The sequence below is a fragment of the Salvelinus fontinalis genome, chromosome 7 (assembly GCF_029448725.1).
Source record: "Salvelinus fontinalis isolate EN_2023a chromosome 7, ASM2944872v1, whole genome shotgun sequence".
Classification (NCBI taxonomy): domain Eukaryota; kingdom Metazoa; phylum Chordata; class Actinopteri; order Salmoniformes; family Salmonidae; genus Salvelinus; species Salvelinus fontinalis.
The window spans coordinates 45,224,322-45,248,764 of NC_074671.1; the positions used below are offsets into that span (position 1 = coordinate 45,224,322).

The following is a 24,443-nucleotide window of genomic DNA, read 5'->3' on the forward strand; positions in this document are numbered from 1 at the left end:
AATAAGCACCCCTAATTATTATATTATTATTACAGTTGATCTAGGGCTATAATGCAAAGTGGTGCTGTTTAAAATGCCTCAATGACTGAGCAGCCAGCCACTCAAAATGGCACTCAAATCAGACAGTGCTGCTCCACTCCAGTCCAATGTGGCAGAACAGCATTCGTCTCAATGGGAATATAAGGTCATCATGATGAAATTGAGTGCTAGACTGGATTGTTGCATCCAGTACAATGTGGAAAACTCAGTTCCCACATATAATTGTTGGATTTAGAAGGTGGGTTGCTATGAATACACAATGATCCAATATAAATGATATACAGTGTATTCTGAAAGTATTCACACCTCTTTACATTTTATAACCCACAATACAACATAATGACAAAGCAAAAACAGTTTTTGAAATGTTTGCAAATGTATGAAAAATAAAAATATCACATTTACATAAGTATTCAGACCCTTTACTTCGTTGAAGCACCTTTGGCAGCGATTACAGCCTCGTGTCTTCTTGGGTGTGACGCTACAAGCTTGGCACACGTGTATTTGGGGAGTATCCTATTCTCTGCAGATCCTCTCAAGCTCTGTCAGGTTGGATGAGGCGCATCGCTGCACAAGTATTTTCAGGTCTCTCCAGAGATCTTCAATTGGGTTCAAGTCCGGGCTTTGGCTGGACCACTCAAGGACATTGAGACTTGTCCCGAAGCCACTCATGCGTTGTCATTCATCAAGGATCTCTGTACTTTTCTCCGTTCATCTTTCCCTCAATCCTGACTAGTCTCCCAGTGTCTGCCGCTGAAGAACATCCCCACAGCATGATGCTGCCACCACCATGCTTCACCGTAGGGATGGTGCCATGTTTCCTCCAGATGTGACACTTGGTAATCAGGCCAAAGAGTTCAATCTTGGTTTCATCAGACCAGAGCTTCAGAGTTCTTTTATGGAGATGGGAGAACCTTCCAGAAAGAGAACCATCTCTGCAGCACTCCACCAATCAGGCCTTTATTGTAGAGTGGCCAGACGGAAGCCACTCCTCAGGAAAAGGCACATGACAGCCCACTTAGAGTTTGCCAAAAGGCACCTAAAGGACTCTCAGACCATGAGAAACAAGATTCTCTGGTTTGATGAAACCAAGTTTGAACTATTTGGCCTGAATGCCAAGTCTGGAGGAAACCTGGCACCATCCCTACGGTGAATGATGGTGGTGGAAGCATCACGCTGTGGGGATATTCTTCAGCGGCAGGAACTGGGAGATTAGTCAGGATCGAGGGAAAGATTAATGGAGCAAAGTACAGATAGATCCTTGACGAAAACCTGCTCCAGAGCGCTCAGGACCTCAGACTGGGGCGAAGGTTCACCTTCTATCAGGACAACAACCCTAAGCACACAGCCAAGAAAATGCAGGAAGTGGCTTCGGGACAAGTCTCTGAATGTCCTTGAGTGACCCAGCCAGAGACTGGACGTGAACCCAATCAAACATCTCTGGAGAGACCTGAAAATAGCTCTGCAGCAACACTTCCCATCCAAGCCGACAGAGCTTGAGAGGATCTGTATGGGAGAATGGGAGAGGCTCCCCAAATACAGGTTTGCTAAACTTGAAACGTCATACCCAAGAAGACTTGAGGCTGTAATTGCTGCCAAAACGTGCTTCAATAAAGTACGTAGTAAAGGGTCTGAATACTTATATAAATAGTATATTTCAGTCTTGTATTTTTATACATGTGTTTTTTCTTCATCATAATGGGGTATTGTGTGCAGATTGATGAGGGAAAAAAACAATTGAATACATTTTTGAATAAGGCTGTCACATAACAAAATGAGGAAAAAGTCGAGGTGTATGAATACTTTCAGAATACACTGTATACACACACAACCACACACCAGCAAATGTTCTGTCTACTTTCTTTTGGTGAGCAACAAGACCAGTGCTACCAACTTTCTGCACTTTAGAATAGTAGAGCTGGAATTACTTGACATGGAAAATATTTTACTTCTGCCTGGTTTTCACATTGGATTCATTTCAGCACCTGCTCCATTTGTTTCCTTTCCTAGTACAGTAAAATACTGACATTTTCAGAACAGTGTGAGATTGTTCCTTACCCCTTTCTCCTCGTCAGCCCGCTCTCCCTGTGGAGCAGGCCCATCGGGAACCTCCTGGCACACAGGCAAGTGTTTCTTCAGCTTGGGCTCCTTGTTGAGTGTTGTGTAGCCAATGTGCTCATAGATTGGGTTAATGGTCATCTTAGCAATGTACTCTGCTGCCTTAGTCTCGATGTAGAGTGTGATCAGCCCATCTGTCACAAGGTCGTGGATGGACTCAAAGCGCTTCTCCCCGACAAAGTGTTTCCCATCATGGTAGAGGCGGAAGTTCTTGGTTTGATTTCCAAAGCTGGGTCCAGGATAGAAGGGGAGAAGAGGAAGAGAAAAATAAAACATCGGTGACAATCCATTTCTATGGGTAGGAGAGCGTTTTTACACCCTGTCTTAGCCGGGAAGAATAAGGAGGCCGTACAGCTGGGTGGAAAAAGAAAATTCTAGGATGAAACATACACCTAAAAAGAGCCGACCCTAAAGGAATAAAAAACCCTTTGCCTGCCTCTGCTTCCTCATACCCTAGATCAGTGGAAAACAATATGAAATAATTTTCACAAAAGCTCTAAGAGGTTTTTATATCCATTAACTTCACTAGGGTATGGGGCATTCAGAATGTTGGATGAAAAGCATGCCCAAATGAAACTGCCTGCTACTCAGGCCCAGAAGCTAGGATATGCATACAATTAATAGATTTAGATAGAAAACACTCTAAAGTTTCCAAAACTGTTAAAATAATGTCTGTGAGTGTAACAGAAATGATATGGCAGGCTTTCCAACCAGGAAGTACTATTATTTTGAAAGGCTGTTTTTCCATTGAAAGAATATCCACGATGCAAAGACTTAGGACCCAGCTCCGTGGCTTCCTCAACATGTGACCAGTCTTTTGGCATTGTTTCAGGCTTTTACTCTGAAAAATGAGGGAGATACAGCACTTTCAATCAGTGACCAGTGGAAATTTCCATTCATCAGCCATGCGCCCTGATCGTGAACGCGCCTTTCTTGTTTCTCCTTTCCTATTGACGAAGATTTTGTCCGGTTGAAATATTATTGATTATTTATGACAAAAACAACCGGAGGATTGATTTTAAACATCGTTTGGCATGTTGCTACTAACTTTTATTGTATTTAAAAAAACACTTTTAGTCTGGAATTAGTGCACGCGCCTTGTGCATTCGGATTACTGGACAAAACGCGCGAATAAAAAGGAGGTTTTTGCTCATAAAGAGGGACATTATCGAACAAAACGAACATGTATTGTCTAACATGGAAACCTGGGAGTGCCACCAGATGAAGATCATCAAAGGTACGTGATTATTTTTTATGCTATTTCTGACACCTCTCCTTGTTTGGAAAATGGCTGTATGGGTTTCTGTGGCTAGGAGCTAACCTAACATAATCGCAAAGTGTGCTTTCGCCGTAAAGCATTTTTGAAATCTGACTCAGCGGTTGCATTAAGGAGAAGTTTATCTATAATTCCATGCTTAATACTTGTATCGTTTATCAATGTTTATGATGAGAATTTCTGTTATTTGATGTGGCTCTCTGCACTTTCACTGGATGTTTGTTTGAGACAATGCATTTCTGACCATAACGCGCCAATGTAAACTGAGATTTGTGGATATAAATATGAACTTTATCGAACAAAACATACGTGTAACATGAAGTCCTATGAGTGCCATCTGATGAAGATCAAAGGTTAGTGATTCATTTTCTCTATTTCTGCTTTTTGTGACCTAACATAATCGTTTGGTGGGCTTTCGCAGTAAAGCTTTTTTGAAATCGGACACTGTGGTTGGATTTACAAGAAGTTTATCTTTAAAATGGTGGGTAATACTTGTATGTTTGAGGAATTTTAATTATGGGATTTCTGTTGTTTTGAATTTGGCGCCCTGCAATTTCACTGGCTGTTGTCGAAGTACCAGAGAGGTTAATGACTGCTAGATCAAATAATTTCTTCCTTGCATTTAGTGGTTATTAGAGCTGGTCAATACAGCAACTGTATAGCGAATGCAAAAAATTTATAAATAAATAAAAGTACATCCTCATCTCACAGGAAAAAGGCCACAAAAGAGCCAACCAACAAATCAGAAATCCCATCACTGTGCATAACATGAGCCAGAACAATGCAAGGAATTCTTCATCATTGGTTAGATGCCAGAGACAAATATTTCAATCTCATCTGTCAATGGGAAATAAAGGGAGATGCTTCACCCTCCTGGGTGAAAAAAAACAAACACTAACCGGCCCAAAGAACTCAGGAGACTAAACGAACTAGCTAAGAATCCTTACCAGACCCAAAGTTCATTACCTAACCCAAAATACAACCTTTCCAAATTCAGAACCAAGGCAGCCCATAGTGGGACACCATTTTCCACCCACCCTTACACAGGAGGTGATTGTATATATGGAAAGCAACTATAGCAGAGAATCAGCAAGAGTGAGACACTTAAGCAGAGAGAAAAGAAAGCCTTCTTGTTCTTATATCAGATATTCAGGAGGAAGCAATGCGGTTTATTTGCATTTCAAAACCTCATTGCTTGTTTGGAAAAATGCATTTTTACGAGAATTGCAAATGCTGCCCTAGTACATAAAAACACTAAATCAGAGCCCAAAACACTCATTACCTCTGCTGATCTGCTTTAGTGTGACCAAAAGAGATATGGGACAAAAAGGGTTTTAGGGAAGCCTCAGACTGAAAAAAATTAAAAACAGCCCCAGACCATTATTCCTCCTCCACCAAACTTTACAGTTGGCATTATGCGTTCGTCTGTTGGGACTGCCAGATGGTGAATCGTGATTCATCACGCCATAGAACGCGTTTCAACTGCACCGGAGTCCAATGGCGGTGAACTACACAGCACTCCAGCCGACGCTTGGCATTGCGCATGGTGATCTTATGCTTGTGTGTGGCTGCTCGGCCATGGAAAACCATTTCATGAAGCTCCCGACGAAAAGTTATTATGCGGACGTTGCTTCCAGAGGCAGTTTGGAACTCAGTAGTGAGTGTTGCAACCGAGGACAGGCGATTTTTAAGCGCGACGCGCTTCAGCACTGGCCGGTCACGGCCAATCACTACCACTTCGCGGCTAAGCCGCTGTTGCTCCTAGACGTTTCCACTTCACAACAACAGCACTTCGAGTTTACCGTGGCAGCTCTAGCAAGGCAGAAACTTGATAACTGACTCGTTGGAAAGGTTGCATCCTATGACGGTGCCACGTCAAACGTGACTGAGCTCTTCAGTAAGGCCATTCTACTGCCAATGTTTGTCTATGGAGATTGCATCTCTAAGTGTCCAATTTTATAAACCTGTCAACAACAGGTGTGGATGAAATAGATGAATCCACTCATTTGATGGGGTGTCCACATACTTTTGTATATATAGCGTACCTAAATGGTTCCTAAAATTCCAAATCAAATAGCTAAATGATCCATGTTATGATTATCTTAAAGCAATTACATATGTTAGCTTAGTAGAAACCCCGCCCTACCAAATGGCTTAGAATTGAGGTTAAATAACAAGGATAAAAAAATGTGTTAAAAATAATTTTTAAAACTACCTCCTGTGTGGTGCAGCAGTCTAAAGCACTGCATCACAGTGCTTGAGGCGTTCCTACAGACCCGGGTTCGAGGCTCTCTCTCACAGGTGGCCGTGACACCCATGAGGCGTCGCAAAATTGGCCCTACGTCTTCCGGATTAAGGGAGGGTTTGGCCGGCCAAAACCTCCCTTAAATTGGGGAGAAAAAAGCGGTAAAACTCCAAACAAAAAAAGATATATAAAGTTTAAAAACTAACCAAAAACAAGTCATGAATCACACTTTTTTGGAAAGTCTATTTGTAGAAAGGGTGTGCGTGTGCCTAACCGTAGGGCCAGTGTGTAAGTCCCAGGCTGCCTCTGGCTCTCCCTGATGAGGTAACTGCCCTCTGCCACACTCAGCAGCTGGTCAGCCTCCTCTCTGGAGACCATCCCATGGTACCTGGGGAGAAGACAGAACATTGGAAATACTGATACTGACTGGATAAACAACTAGTTTAAATTCTAAATGGAAATAAGCCAACTTACTCTCTCCCATAGTATTTGGGTCGGTTATCCACCTGAAAGCAAATAAATATTCCATTGTTAAGTAAAAAATAGACAGACTAGTTTTCGGATTGTCAAAGTTAGACAACCAGATGAGAACTAAGTCATCCCAATAGTACTTTACTTGCATCAGCTATAACACTGGGATGCATAGGGCAGTATTTAACATGGAGGATAAAGTAAAGAATTATGCACCGTATGCTGCGCGACTTGACTACTGTGAAGACGTATAGCAAACTTAAATAGGATCTAATGCCCACTAGCCCATCTAGTGTTTCAGAGGAAGGTCACTGGACAAGCACCATAGTCAGAGACAACGCTAGCAGGCACCGGTGTCTATTTAGGGACTGGCCAAGCCGGAATGTAATACTCAATGTGGCAGCTAGAACAGAACACATTTTGCATCGCTTATCACACTCATGCAAGCCTTTGCTTTTATATATTCAACTGGCTATGAAGTAAAATAAATATCTATGAGGGGTTTCAGCACTTCTATGGAAATGTGACAAGACTGTCATGACTTTCCCTCCTGGGTGAGGATCAAAGATAGCAGCAGCCCCCGGGGGGGTTGGTATAATGACTTAAGGACCAGTCTCAAATGGTTTCTACTTTTCTCCCTCTGCCTCTCAGTATCCAAGAATGGAATGTGAGTGGTATACAGAGGTTCTTGCCCAAAGAAATTCAACATCCAAAAATGGATAATGAAACAATATTCCTAACATAAAGAATGTGGGAAATGGTCGGTGGGGATCCAAACAATGATTATGTCATATCATTTGTGATATCATTAAAGACGTTATCACGAAAACATTGTAACTCTACAACCTTTCACAATGTATGTCAGAGTTACATCTGAATGTTGTAAAACTTATGATTAAATATGAAACTATTTGTGAGAAGATGAAATTGGATTTTAGCCAGTCAGTAACAACACGAACATTATGCCAAAAGGATGGAACGCCACTTTTTCCAGAGTGCTTATAAAAAGGACTCCTAATGAAATTTACATGAGACTAGAAAACGTGGAGCGGTGGCTACACATTGAAATGGTTGCCATTTAAATAGAGACCAAAAACTGCCGGGTTGCTACCGGTGTGTAGTGGTTCTAGCTGTACGCTGAATAAATCAACCATTTAGACCAGTATACGTGCAGCCCGAGCTGAATACCAGAGTGCTTATAACATTGCAGAGCGCTACGTAACATTGCAAAAATCAGAAATTCTCTGTCCAAAAATGATGCAGAAAAATTCATCCATGCATTTGTTACTTCTAGGTTAGACTACTGCAATGCTCTACTTTCCGGCTACCCGGATAAAGCACTAAATAAACTTCAGTTAGTGCTAAATACGGCTGCTAGAATCCTGACTAGAACCAAGAAATTTGATCATATTACTCCAGTGCTAGCTTCCCTACACTGGCTTCCTGTTAAGGCAAGGGCTGATTTCAAGGTTTTACTGTTAACCTATAAAGCGTTACATGGGCTTGCTCCTACCTATCTTTCCGAGTTGGTCCTGCCGTACATACCTATACGTACGCTACGGTCACAAGACGCAGGCCTCCTAATTGTCCCTAGAATTTCTAAGCAAACAGTGGGAGGCAGGGCTTTCTCCTATAGATCTCCATTTTTATGGAACGGTCTGCCTACCCATGTGAGAGAAGCAGACTCGGTCTCAACCTTTAAGTCTTTACTGAAGACTTATCTCTTCAGTAGGTCATATGATTGAGTGTAGTCTGGCCCAGGAGTGTGAAGGTGAACGGAAAGGCTCTGGAGCAACGAACCGCCCTGGCTGTCTCTGCCTGGCCGGTTCCCCTCTCTCCACTGGGATTCTCCGCCTCTAACCCTATTACAGGGGCTGAGTCACTGGCTTACTGGTGCTCTTTCATGCCGTCCCTAGGAGGGGTGTGTCACTTGAGTGGGTTGAGTTACTGACGTGATATTCCTGTCTGGGTTGGCGCCCCCCCTTGGTTTGTGCTGTGGTGGAGATCTTTGTGGGCTATACTCGGCCTTGTCTCAGGATTGTAAGTTGGTGGATGGAGATATCCCTCTAGTGGTGCGGGGGATGTGCTTTGGCAAAGTGGGTGGGGTTATATCCTTCCTGTTTGGCCCTGTCCGGGGGTATCATCGGATGGGGCCACAGTGTCTCCTGACCCCTCCTGTCTCAGCCTCCAGTATTTATGTTGCAGTAGTTTATGTGTCGGGGGGCTAGGGTCAGTTGGTTATACCTGGAGTACTTCTCCTGTCTTATCCAGTGTCCTGTGTGAATTTAAGTATGCTCTCACTAATTCTCTCGTTCTCTCTTTCTTTCTCTCTCTCTGAGAACCTGAGCCCTAGGACCATACGTCACGGCAAACCGGGCATGATGACTCCTTGCTGTCCCCAGTCCACCTGGCCTTGCTGCTGTTCCAGTTTCAACTGCTCTGCCTGCGGTTATGGAACCCCTACCTGTCCCAGACCTGCTGCTTTCAACTCTTAATGATCGGCTATGAAAAGCCAACTGACTTTTATTCCTGATTATTATTTGACCATGCTTGTCATTTATGAACATTTTGAAAATCTTGGCTCTTTCTAATTCTCTCCTTCTCTCTTTCTTTCTCTCTCTCGGAGGACCTGAGCCCTAGGACCATACGTCAGGACTACCGGGCATGATGACTCCTTGCTGTCCCCAGTCCACCTGGCCTTGCTGCTATTCCAGTTTCAACTGTTCTGCCTGCGGTTATGGAACCGCCACCTGTCCCAGACCTGCTGTTTTCAACTCTTAATGATCGGCTATGAAAAGCCAACTGAAAATTATTCATGATTATTATTTGACCATGCTTGTCACTTATGAACATCTTGGCATAGTTCTGTTATAATCTCCACCCGGCACAGCCAGAAGAGGACTGGCCACCCCTCATAGCCTGGTTCCTCTGGTACGAGGATGGTAAGACCCTCACACTCTCGACGAGTGAAGGTGAAAACTAGACTACACATTCAGTCAGCAGCTGTATATGTAAAATAGTCTAGGAAACTCGACCGAAGACGAGAGACAAGGAACAATTTCCTTTCACCACCATAGATACGTCAAAAATATCTATTCTTACAAGCATCTCTGAACAATGCGTGGTACACCTTTGGAGGATCGGTTCTAACAGACACTCCGAGACCAAGAAGTTACGATTACAAACAGCATGGTGACCTCTGGTGGACAACCAAAGACTTTGTCGGCTGACTCCCCATAAAATAGGCCTGGCGATTTCAACAAAGAGAGACGACAAAGACATAAGCGTAAATATGTACATTGCATTTCTAAATCCGAACGAGTGATTGGTAGGGTGCTAAATATCCACAATGAGCGTATTATGTACGATAGTTGAATTCCTTTGTCTCTCCTTCTCCCGCTCTCTTACACCACCCCTTTCATTGTGTAACCAGCCATCATATCGGGAAAGTTCACCAGGGACTTGTCATTGCATTATGTTAGTAATCAATGTATAATATCCCCTGTGTGTGTGTGTTTATGTAATTCTGTATGCTTATTTAGTAAATAAATTAACTAAGCCAATTTGTGTATCGCTGAGTCATCATGTAGACCAGTTTTTGTGTAGATTTATAGAATATTACGACGTTCAGAATGAGACGGAAATAGGAGAAAATTATTGATGGATGACGGATAGTATAGAGATTCTGATATTCTTGAGTTAATTCGAGAAACTGAAACTCGTTAAATAAATGTCCCAGATTACTACTTAATTGTGCAGTTGTCTAGGCCTATGCTACTGGATATTCACATATCAAAATGTGTTGAAAATGAGGGCCTCCCGGGTGGCGCAGTGGTCTAGGGCACTGCATCGCAGCGCTAGCTGCGCCACCAGAGTCTCTGGGTTCGCGCCCAGGCTCTGTCGCAGCCGGCCGCGACCGGGAGGCGACGCACAATTGGCCCAGCGTCGTCCGGGTTAGGGAGGGTTTGGCCGGTAGGGATATCCTTATCTCGCTCCAGTGACTCCTGTGGCGGGCCAGGCGCAGTGCGCGCTAACCAAGCGGGCCAGGTGCACAGTGTTTCCTCCGACACATTGATGCGGCTGGCTTCCGGGTTGGAGGCGCGATGTGTTAAGAAGCAGTGCGGCTTGGTTGGGTTGTGCTTCGGAGAACGCATGGCTTTCGACCTTCGTTTCTCCCGAGCCCGTACAAGTTGTAGCAATGAGACAAGATAGTAATTACTAGCGATTGGATACCACGAAAATTGGGGAGAAAAGGGGGTAATTATTTTATTTTTTTTATGAATAAAAAAAAAAGTGTTGAAAATGTATTCCTATTGTGTTGCAATTAGAGTCGGGTGGTATTCATATTTTCAGAACGTTTCTGTACCATATCAGGATATACAGTATTACGGAATGTGCACACATTAAAAAAATGCACAGTGCTTTCGGAAAGTATTCAGACCCCTTGACTTTTTCTACTTTAAGTTACAGCCTTATTCTAAGATAAATTTTTTTTTAATTTTCTTCCTTCAATCTACACAATAACTCATAACGAAAGGTAAAAACAGGTTCAGACATTTTGCTAATTTATATATATATATATATTACCATATTAACACATTTACATAAGTATTTAGAACCTTTACTAAGTACTTTTACATAAGTATTGTGATTACAGCCTCAAATACCACTGCAGGCTTGCTTCTGAAGCTAAGCAGGGTTGGTCCTGGTCAGTCCCTGGATGGGAGACCAGATGCTGCTGGAAGTGGTGTTGGAGGGCCAGTAGGAGGCACTCTTTCCTCTGGTCTAAAAAATATCCCAATGCCCTAGGGCAGTGATTGGGGACACTGCCCTGTGTAGGGTGCCGTCTTTCGGATGGGACGTTAAACGGGTGTCCTGACTCTCTGAGGTCATTAAAGATCCCATGGTACTTATCGTAAGAGTAGGGGTGTTAACCCCGGTGTCCTGGCTAAATTCCCAATCTGGCCCTCAAACCATCATGGTCACCTAATAATCCCCAGTTTACAATTGGCTCATTCATCCCCCTCCTCTCCCCTGTAACTATTCCCCAGGTCGTTGCTGCAAATGAGAACGTGTTCTCAGTCAACTGACCTGGTAAAATAACGGTAAAATAAATAAAATAAATAAACAGCCTCAAGTCTTCTTGGGTATGACACTATAAGCTTGGCACGCCTGTATTTGGAGAGTTCTCCCATTCTTCTTTGCAGATCCTCTCAAGCACTGTCAGGTTGGATGGGGAGCATTGCTGCACAGCTATTTTCAGGTCTCTCCAGAGATGTTTGATCGGGTTCAAGTTCGGGCTCTGGCTGGGGCATTCAAGGACATTCAGAGACTTGTCCCGAAGCCACTCCTGCGTTGTCTTGCCTATGTGCTAGGGTTGTTGTTCTGTTGGAAGGTGAACCTTGGCCCCAGTCTGTGGTACCGAGTGCTCTGGAACAGATTATCAAGGATATCTCTGTACTTTGCTCCATTCATCTTTCCCCTCGATCCTGACCATATTAATGACCTAAGGCTCGTATTTCTGTGTGTTATTATGTTATAATTAAGTCTATGATTTGATAGAGCAGTATGACTGAGCGATGGTAGGCACCAGCTCGTAAGCATTCATTCAAACAGCTCTGCGGTTTATGACTTCAAGCCTATCAACTCCTGAGATGAGGCTGATGTAACCGATGTGAAATGGCTAGCTAGTTAGCGGGGTGTGCGCTATTACGTCACTTGCTCTGAGACTTGGAGTGGTTGTTCCCCTTGCTCTGCAAACTGTTGCAACGGCTTTTGTGGAGCGATGGGTAACGCTGCTTCGAGGGTGGCTGTTGTCGTGTTCCTGGTTCGAGCCCAGGTGGGAGCGAGGAGAGGGACAGAAGCTATACTGTTACACTGGCAATACTAAAGTGCCTATAAGAACATCCAATAGTCAAAGGTTAATGAAATACAAATGGTAGAGAGAGAAATAGTCCTATAATTCCTACAATAACTACAACCTAAAACTTCTTACCTGGGAATATTTTAGACTCATGTTAAAAGGAACCACCAGCTTTCATATGTTCTCATGTTCTGAGCAAGGAACTGAAACGTTAGCTTTCTTACATAGCACATATTGCACTTTTACTTTCTTCTCCAACACTTTATTTTTGCATTATTTAAACCAAATTGAACATGTTTCATTATTTATTTGAGGCTAAATTGATTTTATTGATGTATTATATTAAGTTAAAATAAGTGTTTACATTTACATTTACATTTAAGTCATTTAGCAGACGCTCTTATCCAGAGCGACTTACAAATTGGAAAGTTCATACATTTTCATCCTGGTCCCCCCGTGGGGAATGAACCCACAACCCTGGCGTTGCAAGCGCCATGCTCTACCAACTGAGCCACACGGGACCATATTGGTTTATGTTTATGCACTATAGGCTGTTCATTCAGTCATTATTACAAATACATATTATTTATATAAAAAAATATATATATTTATTTATTTGATTTAAAACGTCCGATTAATCGGTATCGGCTTTTTTGGTCCACCAATAAATCTGTATCGGCGTTGAAAAATCATAATCGGTCGACCTCTAATTACCTGTATCTCTACTTGTATTTAAGAAAGGTATTGACATGTTGAATGCACAGAGCTGTCTGTTTGAACTACTGGCGCACAGCTCGGACATTCATGCATACCCCACAAGAGGTCTCTTCACAGTCCAAGTCCAGAAAAGACTATGGCAGGCACAAAGTACTACATAGAGCCATGACTACATGTACAGTGGGGCAAAAAATTATTGTCAGCCACCAATTGTGCAAGTTCTCCCACTTAAAAAGATGAGAGAGGCCTGTAATTTTCATCATTTGTACACTTCAACCATGACAGACAAAATGAGAAAAAAAAATCCAGAAAATCACATTGTAGGATTTTTAATGGATTTATTTGCAAATTATGGTGGAAAATAAGTATTTGGTCAATAACAAAAGTTTCTCAATACTTTGTTATATACCTTTTGTTGGCAATGACAGAGGTCAAATGTTTTCTGTAAGTCTTCACACACTGTTGCTGGTATTTTGTCCGATTCCTCCATGCAGATCTCCTCTAGAGCAGTGATGTTTTGGGGCTGTTGCTGGGCAACACAGACTTTACATTTTACATTTAAGTCATTTAGCAGACGCTCTTATCCAGAGCGACTTACAAATTGGAAAGTTCATACATATTCATCCTGGTCCCCCCGTGGGAAATTAACCCACAACCCTGGCGTTGCTACATTTACATTTACATTTAAGTCATTTAGCAGACGCTCTTATCCAGAGCGACTTACAAATTGGAAAGTTAATACATATTCATCCTGGTCCCCCCGTGGGGAATGAACCCACAACCCTGGCGTTGCAAGCGCCATGCTCTACCAACTGAGCCACACGGGACCACTTTCAACTCCCTCCAAAGATTTTCTATGGGGTTGAGATCTGGAGACTGGCTAGGCCACAACAGGACCTTGAAATGCTTCTTACGAAGCCACTCCTTCGTTGCCCGGGCGGTGTATTTGGGATCATTGTCATGCTGAAAGACCCAGCCAATACACCTTACGGAACAGCGGGGACTGTGAAGCAACACAAACGCATGCATACACACACGATAACATACGCACTATGCACATGGATTTTGTACTGTAGATATGTGGTAGAGGTGTAGGGGCCCGAGGGTGCACAGTGTTGTGAAATGTGTGAATGTATTGTAATGTTTTAAAAATTGTAAGGCCCTTCTCCCCCGATTGCTCAGTTTGGCCGGGCGGCCCGCTCGAGGAAGAGTCTTGGTTGTTCCAAAGTTCTTCCATTTAAGAATTATTGAGGCCACTGTGTTCTTGGGAACGTTCAATGCTGCAGAAATTCCCCAGAAGTGGTCGACACAATCCTGTCTTGGAGCGCTACAGACAATTCCCTCGACCTCATGGTTTGGTTTTTGCTCTGACATGCACTGTCAACTGTGGGACCTTGTATTAGACAGGTGTGTGCAGTTCCAAATTATATCCAATCAATTGAATTTACCACAGGTAGACTCCAATCAAGTTTTAGAAACATCAAGGATGATCAATGGAAACAGGATGCACCTGAGCTCAAATTTGTGTCTCATAGCAAAAGTCTGAATACTTACGGAAAATAACACATATGGAATCATGTAGTAACCAAAAAAGTGTTACACAATTCAAAATATTTTTCTGATTATGTTAAGTAGCCAACCTTTGCCTTGCTGACATCTTTGCACGTTCTCTCAACCAGCTTCATGAGCCAATCAGTTGTGTTATGAGAAGGTAGGGTTGGTATATAGAAGATGTTAAAAACCCAAGTCCATATTATGGCAAGAACAGCTCAAAAAAGCAAAAAGAAACAATAGTCCATTACCTTAAGACATGAAGGTCAGTCAATGCGGGACATTAATAACTTTAAAGTTTCTTCAAGTGCAGTCGCAAAAACCATCAAGGGCTATGATGAAACTGGCTCTCATGTGGACCACCACAGGAAAGGAAGACCCAGAGTAACTGCTGCTGCAGACGGTAAGTTCATTAGTTCAGAGGTACCAGCCTCCAAAATTGCAGCACAAATAAATGCTTCACAGAGCTCAAGTAACAGACACATCGCAACATCAACTGTTCAGAGGAGACGAAGTTTAAAAATCAGGCCTTCATGGTAGAAATGCCTGCAAAGAAACCACTGCTAAGGGACACCAATAAGAAGAAGAGACTTGCTTGGGCCAAGAAACACGAGCAATGGACATTAGACCGGTGGAAATCTGTCCTTTGGTCTGATGAGTCCAAATTAGATTTTTGGTTCCAACCGCCGTGTCTTTGTGAGATGCAGAGTAGGTGAACGGATGATCTCTGCATGTGTGGTTCCCACCGTGACGCATGGAGGTGGTGGTGAGATGGTGCTTTGTTGATTTATGTAGAATTCAAGCTTCACCTAACTTCTTGACGCTAGGGGTCAGATTATTATTTTATTTTTTTAAATAACGTTCCCAAGGTAAACAGACTATTTCTCTGGTCCAGATCGTAGAATATGCATATAATTTACAGATTAGGATAGAAAACACTCCAAAGTTTCCAAAACTGTCAAAATATTGTCTGTGAGTATAACAAAACTGATTCTGCAGGCGAAAACCTGAGAAAATATAACCCGGAAGTGATATTCTTTTTTCCCTCTTTTTTTTCTGTTTCCTGGCCAGTATTTCTTCCATTTAAAGGGGTATCAACCAGATTCCTTTTCCAATGGCTTCCTCAGGCTGTGACCAGGCTTTAGACATAGTTTCAGGCTTTTATTTTTAAAAATGAACGAGATTTTTCAAAAGTAGTCAGGTGTCCTCTGAATAGTGCGTGCGCGCGAGAGGGGAGCTCTCCATTTTCCGTTTCTCTCTTATTGAATAGGTTACGGTCCGGTTGAACTATTATCGATTATGTTTGTTAAAAACAACCTGAGGATTGATTATAAAAAACATTTGACATGTTTCTACGACCATTACAGATACTTTTTGGAATTTTCGTCGAACGGAACGAGGCTGTAGTTTTCTGAACATAACGCGCAACCCAAATGGCGTTTTTTGTTATAAAAGTAATATTTATCTAACAAAAAGAACATTTGTTGTGTAACTGGGAGTCTCGTGAGTGCAAACATCCGAAGATGATCAAAGGTAAGCGATTAATTTTATTGCTTTTCTGACTTTCGTGACCAAGCTAACCAAGCTAATATAAGGCTAGCTGTTCTAGCATTGATTGATACAATCAATGCTAGAACAACATGTTGCAAAGCATATTTTCAAAATCTGACACGATAGGTAGATTAACAACAAGCTAAGCTGTGTTTTGGTATATTTCACTTGTGATTGCATGATTATAAATATATTTAGTAATATTTTTGAATTTGGCGCCCTGCAATTCAGCGGTTGTTTAGGGAAATGATCCCGAAAATCGGGATCTGTGCTCAGAAAGGTTAACCAGCATGGCTACCACAGCATTCTGCAGCGATATGCCACCCCATCTTGTTTGCGCTTAGTGGGAATATATATATTTTTTCAACAGGACAATGACCCAACACACCTCCAGGTTGTGGAAGGGCTATTTGACCAAGAAGAAGAGTGATGGAGTGCTGCATCAGATGACCTGGCCACAATCACTCGACCTCAACCCAATTGAGATGATGGTTTGGGATGAGTTGGACCGCAGAGTGAAGGAAAAGCAGCCAACAAGTGCTCGGGATATGTGGGAACTCCTTCGAGACTGTTGGAATAGCATTCCAGGTGAAGCTGGTTGAGAGAATGCCAAGAGTGTGCAAAGCTGTCAAGGCAAAGGGTGGCTACTTTGAAGAATCTAAAATATATTTTGATTTGTTTAACACTTTTTGTGTTACTACATGATTCAATGTGTGTTATTTTATAGTTTTGATGTCTTCACTATTACACAAGGTAGAAAATAGTCAAAATAAAAGAAAACCCTGGAATGAGTATGTGTCCAAACTTTTGACCGGTACTGGGCGGGCAGACAGACGGACGTTGTAGTTCGCGTCAGAGATCAAAGCTGATGGCTGGCTGCCAGGGCATCTGATTTCTATTGGTGCAGGCAGAACAAGCTATTAGATACAGGCAGGGTAATCACCCTTGAATCCTCCACTTACACCAGCATGTGTTTGCATTCCCAGTAAAGAGTGCATGTCCACACGAGAGGTCAGCTAACAATTTACCTTCGGGCAGACAACAATTTACCTTCGGGCAGACATACAGTAATGAGCAGAAAACAACAAGACAAAATCTGAATATTTCCATCACTTCCAATCTGGCAGCAAGCAACATAGACAAAACTACAATAGGCATAGTCTGCAATGATAATTTGCGATTAAAACATTTAGCATATTACAAACTAAAATACAGTACTGTGTCAGACAAGAGAAAGTGCTATATACAGTATGCGCAAAAGAGCAGACTACTTAGAGCTTAGCAATTTGGACAAATATCCATATTGCGAAAAATTGCCTGAATTGAGACGATAACAAATAGAACAATACGTTTATAACATTAATCTGCAACAGTTTTTTTTATCCTTTAAAACCTGTTTGGGCTGCAAGCTGAATATTGAAAAAACTGGAAAATGTGTGCACATTTTCAAACGGCCTCCTAAGAAACTTTTTATTTTCCAATATGCATATATTTACTACTGTTGGATAGATAACAGTCTATAGTTTCTAAAAAGGTTTGAATTGTTTCTCTAAGTCGAACAGAAATATTTTTACAGCCATTTTCCCAGCCGAATTGAGATTTTCAAAATGCGATGTGTCTCTTTAAGACCTTCTCTATAAAAGGCCCTTTGACTTAGGACCATAGGGACACTTCACACGCCTTCCTCAGGCTGTAATGCGGAAGTGAGAATTGAAAGGAGTCGAATATCTCGTCCATGGACTGAATAACACACCTTCTTGTGAGACCTGCGCAGTTAAAAAAAATTTCCGGGCGCGAAGGATAATTTGGTCTCGGCTTCTGGAACAAGGTAGATAACGTTGAATATGATGTCTGACTACGATATTATTTGATACATGTCACAAAATCATCCTAAAGTATGTTTTTTCAATATACTTTAATTATATTATTGCAATTTATTCTGGACTTTAGATGTGATACGACGGAAGATTTTTTTGAAGAAACGCTGTGTAGCGCCGCAATGCTATTGTGCTAGCTAACCAAAGAGGGAAATAATTCGTTCTGGAACCCAACTAAAGACTCTACTGGACATTGGACCCCGTTACAACATTCTGATGGAATATCAAGAAAGATAAGACCCAATTTGGGATGCTTTTTCATATATCTGTTGAGCTGTGTTGTGCTAAGTGGGCTAACTGTGCTAGGCTAGCGCTTGACCAATCCTAGTGCTGACTTATGCTAGCTTATGTTGTTAGCTAATATAACGATATATTGTGTTTTCGCTGTAAAACACTTCAAAAATCGGAAATGTTGGCTTTATTCACACGATATCTGTCTTTCATTAGTTATCCACCATATGTTTTTCTGAAATGTTTTATGAGGTGTAATTAGTAGCCGACGTTGGTGTATGTATTTTCTCTGGCTACTCCCGTCTGGATTCAGACTCTAGCTATGTGTTAGCATTTTTGGGTAGCATCAATGTAAAACTGATTTATAGCTAAAATATGCACTTTTTATGAACAAAACAGATTTATTGTGTAACATGTTATATGACTGTCATCTGAGGTAGTTTTTTCTGGGCTCTTTAGGTTGGTTTTAGTTTATTTCGGTTGGCTTGTGCATGCTACTTCAATCATAATTCATACTTCATAATCATATCCATACGTGTCTGTCCACTTTTGTATTTGGTGGTGAGCTAACATAAATATATGTGGTGTTTTCTCTGTAAAACATTTAAAAAATCGGACATGTTGGCTGGATTGACAAGATGTTTATCTTTCAAATGCTGTATTGGACTTGTTAATGTGTAAAAGTTAAATATTTAAAAAAAATAGATTTTGAATTTCGCGCCCTGCAGCTGTTGTCATTTTCGTCCGATTTCGGGCTTGCAGCCCAAACAGGTTAAAACTACTAGTCGAATAGTTGTGGCCATAAATTGTGCCATTAACAATCACCCATATTAGGAAATGTATTTAATTTCAAACTTCACATTGCTATAGTACAGGCTACTTATCGTAACAAACGATATCAGCAAAATGCCTGATCAGTATGGTTGATGACGATAATTTTGGGTTTATAGTCCCAGCTCTACTTATTAAATTGCCTGGTTTCACCTCATGTAACCTTATATAATGACTTTCAGTTTTATGAAGGTTAAAAAGCAGACAGACAGAGGAAGGCATCACCTCCAGGGAATAGCCTAAGATTTGTGGACTAAACATGAAATGGAAACCCCTAAAATCAACACTCTCTCAACTTTAACTTTATATTCTAAAGCTACTGTTCAGACTGAATTATTTATAATTAACCCCCACTCCAAACCCAGTAAACTGGCTTCTGAGATGCAAATGGGCTCCCCATCTCCTCAATGTCAATAGAGGGTCATGGCACAATTGTGTCACTGAGAGAATGGCCTGTGTGACTGAGCCCCTTCAATTCAAAATAATACACATGCAATTAAATGATTTATAAATCATCCCATCTGTGCTTCTTTACCTAATAATAGTAAAGGCCAAAGTATTCAAGACAAATATGGCTGAGAACAAGGGTGTGTGTTAGTGTCTGCGGGATACTGTTTGTGTCGGTGTAGAGGGAACTTAAAACCAATTTATGCATACATAGGCCAAATTGATCTCCGTACCGCATTGCTGTGCGCCTTTCAAATTTTGTAACAATGTAGAGGGCACCATATAGCTCCCCATTGACATGATTGGTTGACGGCGCACTATTTTTAAGGAGACCAAACCTTGGTAAGGTTTTATTTTTAAGCCTAAAATAAACAATATAGAAATGTATTCTAAATTCATAAATAGGCTATGCTTTGTAGAGAAGATTACCTTAAAAACATGTGTTGAAATGTAGACTGTTTTAGGAAATGTAGACTGTTTTAGGAAACACACGAAGTATGGAAATCCTTCAAAACTATGACAATACCCAAATGACAAGTAGGCTCATCAAGAGAGCAATTACATATCTTTGTACAACAGCTAGCGTAAGCAGGTTTTCAACAAAACTTTATCTCCCTGTGGGTTAGTAGAGGAAACCAATACTGCTTATCCCCACTTCTGACACAAAAGACAGACCTCAGCTACTCAGCACTTCACAAGCACAGACAATGAGAGCAACCCTTTGTGGTTTTGTCCCATCTTTGAAGAGCAGTGGTCACCAACCTTTTCTGAGTCAAGATCAGAGTCAAAATTTGCTATTTATTTTTTAACATTAACCAATTAAAACAGTTCTGTAGCAAAGAGGTTAGTGCCGTAGGCTCAATGCATTATCACTGCATATTGCCTATGCTTGAATTGCCCTGCCAATGTTGTTGTTCTCAGACCACGGTAATAGATCAAATTCTGTACTACTTGTGAGCCACAGCTAAGTGAGCATAATAATTTGCTTCTGTTTGTTTTTTTACTGGATCTAGCCTGCAGCTGATGGTCAGTCTGAGGGGAGGGAGAGAGGAGCGTTGAGGCTGCCTATCACCCGACTCTCCATCCTTCCGCTGAGAAAAGGGGACACAGTCTTCCAGCAGATGGCAAAACTCAAGTCCCACTGCATTATTTCTGCCTCATACACCAATTCATGTTGTTATTCCTATAACCAGAGAAGGTGAAATATTCCTTAATATAAATGTTTTTTATTTTTTATTTTTAAGACAAGCAGCTAGCTTATCGGAATACTTGGCTATACTCATTCATTGCAGCTTCAGTGCTGATTGTTGCGTTTGTAAGTAGAGAGAATGTTCAACACCTTTTTATAAGCCATAAAATGCACAGTGTTGGTAGTGCTGAATAATTTAAACATGAGCTCATCACTGTATTCATTGAGTCAGGGAGGCAGAGTTCTACCTTCAGACACATGAAATGGTTCAAAATGGGAACACTGCCATCCCCGCACTATGGCTGCTGAAACAAGTGCTCCTACCACCAACAGTGCGAAACTAATTTAAAAAAATACAGGACGCAAGGCTTGATCGTTGTTTTTTTTTACAGAAATGTTTGGCGATCGACTAGAAATGCCTTGGAGATCGACCAGTCAATCATGATCGACTGGTTGGTGACCACAGTTGTAGAGGATAACAGACACTTTCAGAAGTCAACCCTAAAGGTAGAGTTGTGGGGGTCAGATGATAAATGGCCAGGCAGGGTGTGCTGGCAGGGTGTGCAGCAATGAGAGAGCAAATCAGCTCATTCTGTCTAAAGGAGCCTACAGAGCTCTCTAGGCTAGAGGGTGGTAGGGAACCACCTACGGAACAGCGTGTCACTGCTGCAGAACAGCTTGTGTTGTGGTTGAAATACAAAAGTCCCAAATGCAATGTGAAGTTAACCTGTAATGATTCAGGCTTTGTACTACATCTGTTGTACAGTAGAGAGCTCCATAGAGGTCATTGTGGCGCAGTCTGCATATTTAATGCTGCGGGCAGGAGCAGGTGGCCAAGACAATGTCGGGATTAAATATGGTTCAGTGCTACAGATTATTTAAAAAACAATCTATTGAATTAAAAGCACTTCTGTCGCAATATTCACACACTCATCCTTTCTGTTTCAGGTTCCTATCCACATTGGGTGTGTGAGATGAAGTGTGTCTACTTGTATGGTCTCAATTAAGTAGCCTATAGGTATGGGTGGAAAAGCACAGGCCAATTCTCCAACTTCCTAAGCTCTTGTGGCCTGCATAATAAAAGTTCTAAATATATGTTTTGAGTGAAGTGGTTTTTAAATGGGCTATCTCCATTTTTACTGTCTTATACTGAACCAACCTGACAACGAAGTAAGATCATTTGTAGAACTTTTTCATTTATTTAGCACTTAAAGCTGCAATATGTAACAATTTGGGCGACCTGAAAAAAAAAAGTTAGTTATAGTTCTGTCGTTCTCATTGAAAGCAAGTCTAAGAAGCGGGAGACCTGTTTAAAGTCAAATCAAATTTTATTAGTCACATGTACCGAATACAATGGGTATAAACCTTACAGTGAAATGCTTACTTACGAGCTCCTAACCAACAATGCAGTTTCAAAAAGTTCAGATAACAATAAGAAATATAAAGTAATTAAGAGCAGCAGTAAAATAACAATAGCGAAACTATATACAGGGGGGGTAGCGGTACAGAGTCAATGTGCGGGGGCACCGGTTAGTAGAGGTAGTACGTATAGTTATTAAAGTGACTATGCATAGATGATTGACACTGTGTTAACTACCCTCTAGACGAACTTCAATGCCATACAACTCTCCTTCCGTAGCCTCCAACTGCTCTTAAATACAAGTAAAACTAAATGCATGCTCTTCATCCGATCGCTGCCTACACCTTCCCGCCCGCCCAGCATCACTACTCTGGACAATTATGACTTAGAATATGTGGACAACTACAAATACCTAGGTGTCTGGTTAGACTGTAAACTCTCCTTCCAGACTTACATTAAACAGGTCCAATCCAAAATGAAATCTAGAATTGGCTTCCTATTTCGCAACAAAGCATCCTTCACTCGTGCTGCCAAACATACCCTCGTAAAACTGACTATTCTACTGATCCTCGACTTCGGCGATGTCATTTACAAAATCGCCTCCAACACCCTACTCAACAAATTGGATGCAGTCGATCACAGCGCCATCCATTTTGTCACCAAAGCCCCATATACCACCGACCACTGCGACCTGTACGCTCTCGTTGGCTGGCCCTCGCATCATACTCGTCGCCAAACCCACTGGCTCCAGGTCATCTACAAGACCCTGCTAGGTAAAGTCCCGCCTTATCTCAGCTCGCTGGTCACCATAGCAGCACCCACCCGTAGCACGCGCTCCAGCAGGTGTATTTCACTGGTCACCCCCAGGGCCAATTCCTCCTTTGGCCGCCTCTCCTTCCAGTTCTCTGCTGCCAATGACTGGAACGAGCTACAAAAATCTCTAAAACTGGAAACACTTATCTCCCTCACCAGCTTTAAGCATCAGCTGTCAGAGCAGCTCACAGATCACTGCACCTGTACATAGCCCATCTATAATTTAGCCTAAACAATTACCTCATCCCCTACTGTATTTATTTATTTAGCTCCCTTGCACCCCAGTATTTCTACTTTGCACATTCACCTACTGCAAATCTACAATTCCAGTGTTTTAATTGCTATATTGTATTTACTTCACCACCGTGGCCTTTTTTATTGTCTTTACCTCCCTTATCTCAGCTCATTTGTTCACATTATACACTGCTCAAAAAAATAAAGGGAACACTAAAATAACACATCCTAGATCTGAATGAATGAAATATTCTTATTAAATACTTTTTTCTTTACATAGTTGAATGTGCTGCTAACAAAATCACACAAAAATGCTCCTGATGAGGTGGCGGATGGTCTCCTGAGGGATCTCCTCCCAAACCTGGACTAAGCATCCGCCAACTCCTGGACAGTCTGTGGTGCAACGTGGCGTTGGTGGATGGAGCGAGACATGATGTCACAGATGTGCTCAATTGGATTCAGGTCTGGGGAACGGGCGGGCCAGTCCATAGCATCAATGCCTTCCTCTTGCAGGAACTGCTGACACACTCCAGCCACATGAGGTCTAGCATTGTCTTGCATTAGGAGGAACCCAGGGCCAACCGCACCAGCATATGGTCTCACAAGGGGTCTGAGGATCTCATCTCGGTACCTAATGGCAGTCAGGCTACCTCTGGCGAGCACATGGAGGGCTGTGCGGCCCCACAAAGAAATGCCACCCCACACCATGACTGACCCACCGCCAAACCGGTCATGCTGGAGGATGTTGCAGGCAGCAGAACGTTCTTCACGGCGTCTCCAGACTCTGTCACATGTGCTCATGTGCTCAGTGTACACCTGCTTTCATCTGTGAAGAGTAGAGGGCGCCAGTGGCGAATTTGCCAATCTTGGTGTTCTCGGGCAAACGCCAAATGTCCTGCACGGTGTTGGGCTGTAAGCACAACCCCCACCTGTGGACGTCGGGCCCTCGTACCACCCTCATGGAGTCTGCTCAAACGGTCAAAAACAGACACATGCACATTTGTGGCCTGCTGGAGGTCATTTTGCAGGGCTCTGGCAGTGCTCCTCCTTGCACAAAGGCGGAGGTAGCAGTCCTGCTGCTGGGTTGTTGCCCTCCTACAGCCTCCTCCACGTCTCCTGATGTACTGGCCTGTCTCCTGGTAGCGCCTCCATGCTCTGGACACTACGCTGACAGACACAGCAAACCTTCTTGCCACAGCTCGCATTGATGTGCTATCCTGGATGAGCTGCACTACCTGAGCCACTTGTGTGGGTTGTAGACTCCGTCTCATGCTACCACTAGAGTGAAAGCACCGCCAGCATTCAAAAGTGACCAAAACATCAGCCAGGAAGCATAGGAACTGAGAAGTGGTCTGTGGTCACCACCTGCAGAACCAATCCTTTATTGGGGGTGTCTTGCTAATTGCCTATAATTTCCACTTTTGTCTATTCCATTTGCACAACAGCATGTGAAATGTATTGTCAATCAGTGTTGCTTCCTAAGTGGACAGTTTGATTTCACAGAAGTGTGATTGACCAACACATTGTGTTGTTTAAGGGTTCCCTTTATTTTTTTGAGCAGTGTATATATTTTTTAAATGATATCAGAGAGTAGCAGCGGTGTAAAAGAGGGGGAGAAGGGGCATTGCAA

At 42.3% G+C, this 24,443-nt stretch overlaps 1 protein-coding gene across 1 annotated transcript in view; it reads right to left on the bottom strand.

Moving 5' to 3' along the window:
• Nucleotides 1-24,443, bottom strand: part of LOC129859523 (N-chimaerin) — a 58,717-nt gene that overhangs the window by 24,843 nt on the left and 9,431 nt on the right. The window contains exons 5-7 of the mRNA XM_055929385.1: nucleotides 6,153-6,184; nucleotides 5,953-6,066; nucleotides 2,098-2,386 (exon numbers count right to left, since the gene is read on the bottom strand). Coding sequence (XP_055785360.1) covers nucleotides 2,098-2,386; nucleotides 5,953-6,066; nucleotides 6,153-6,184 — 435 coding nt within the window. The remainder of the gene's footprint in view (nucleotides 1-2,097; nucleotides 2,387-5,952; nucleotides 6,067-6,152; nucleotides 6,185-24,443) is intronic.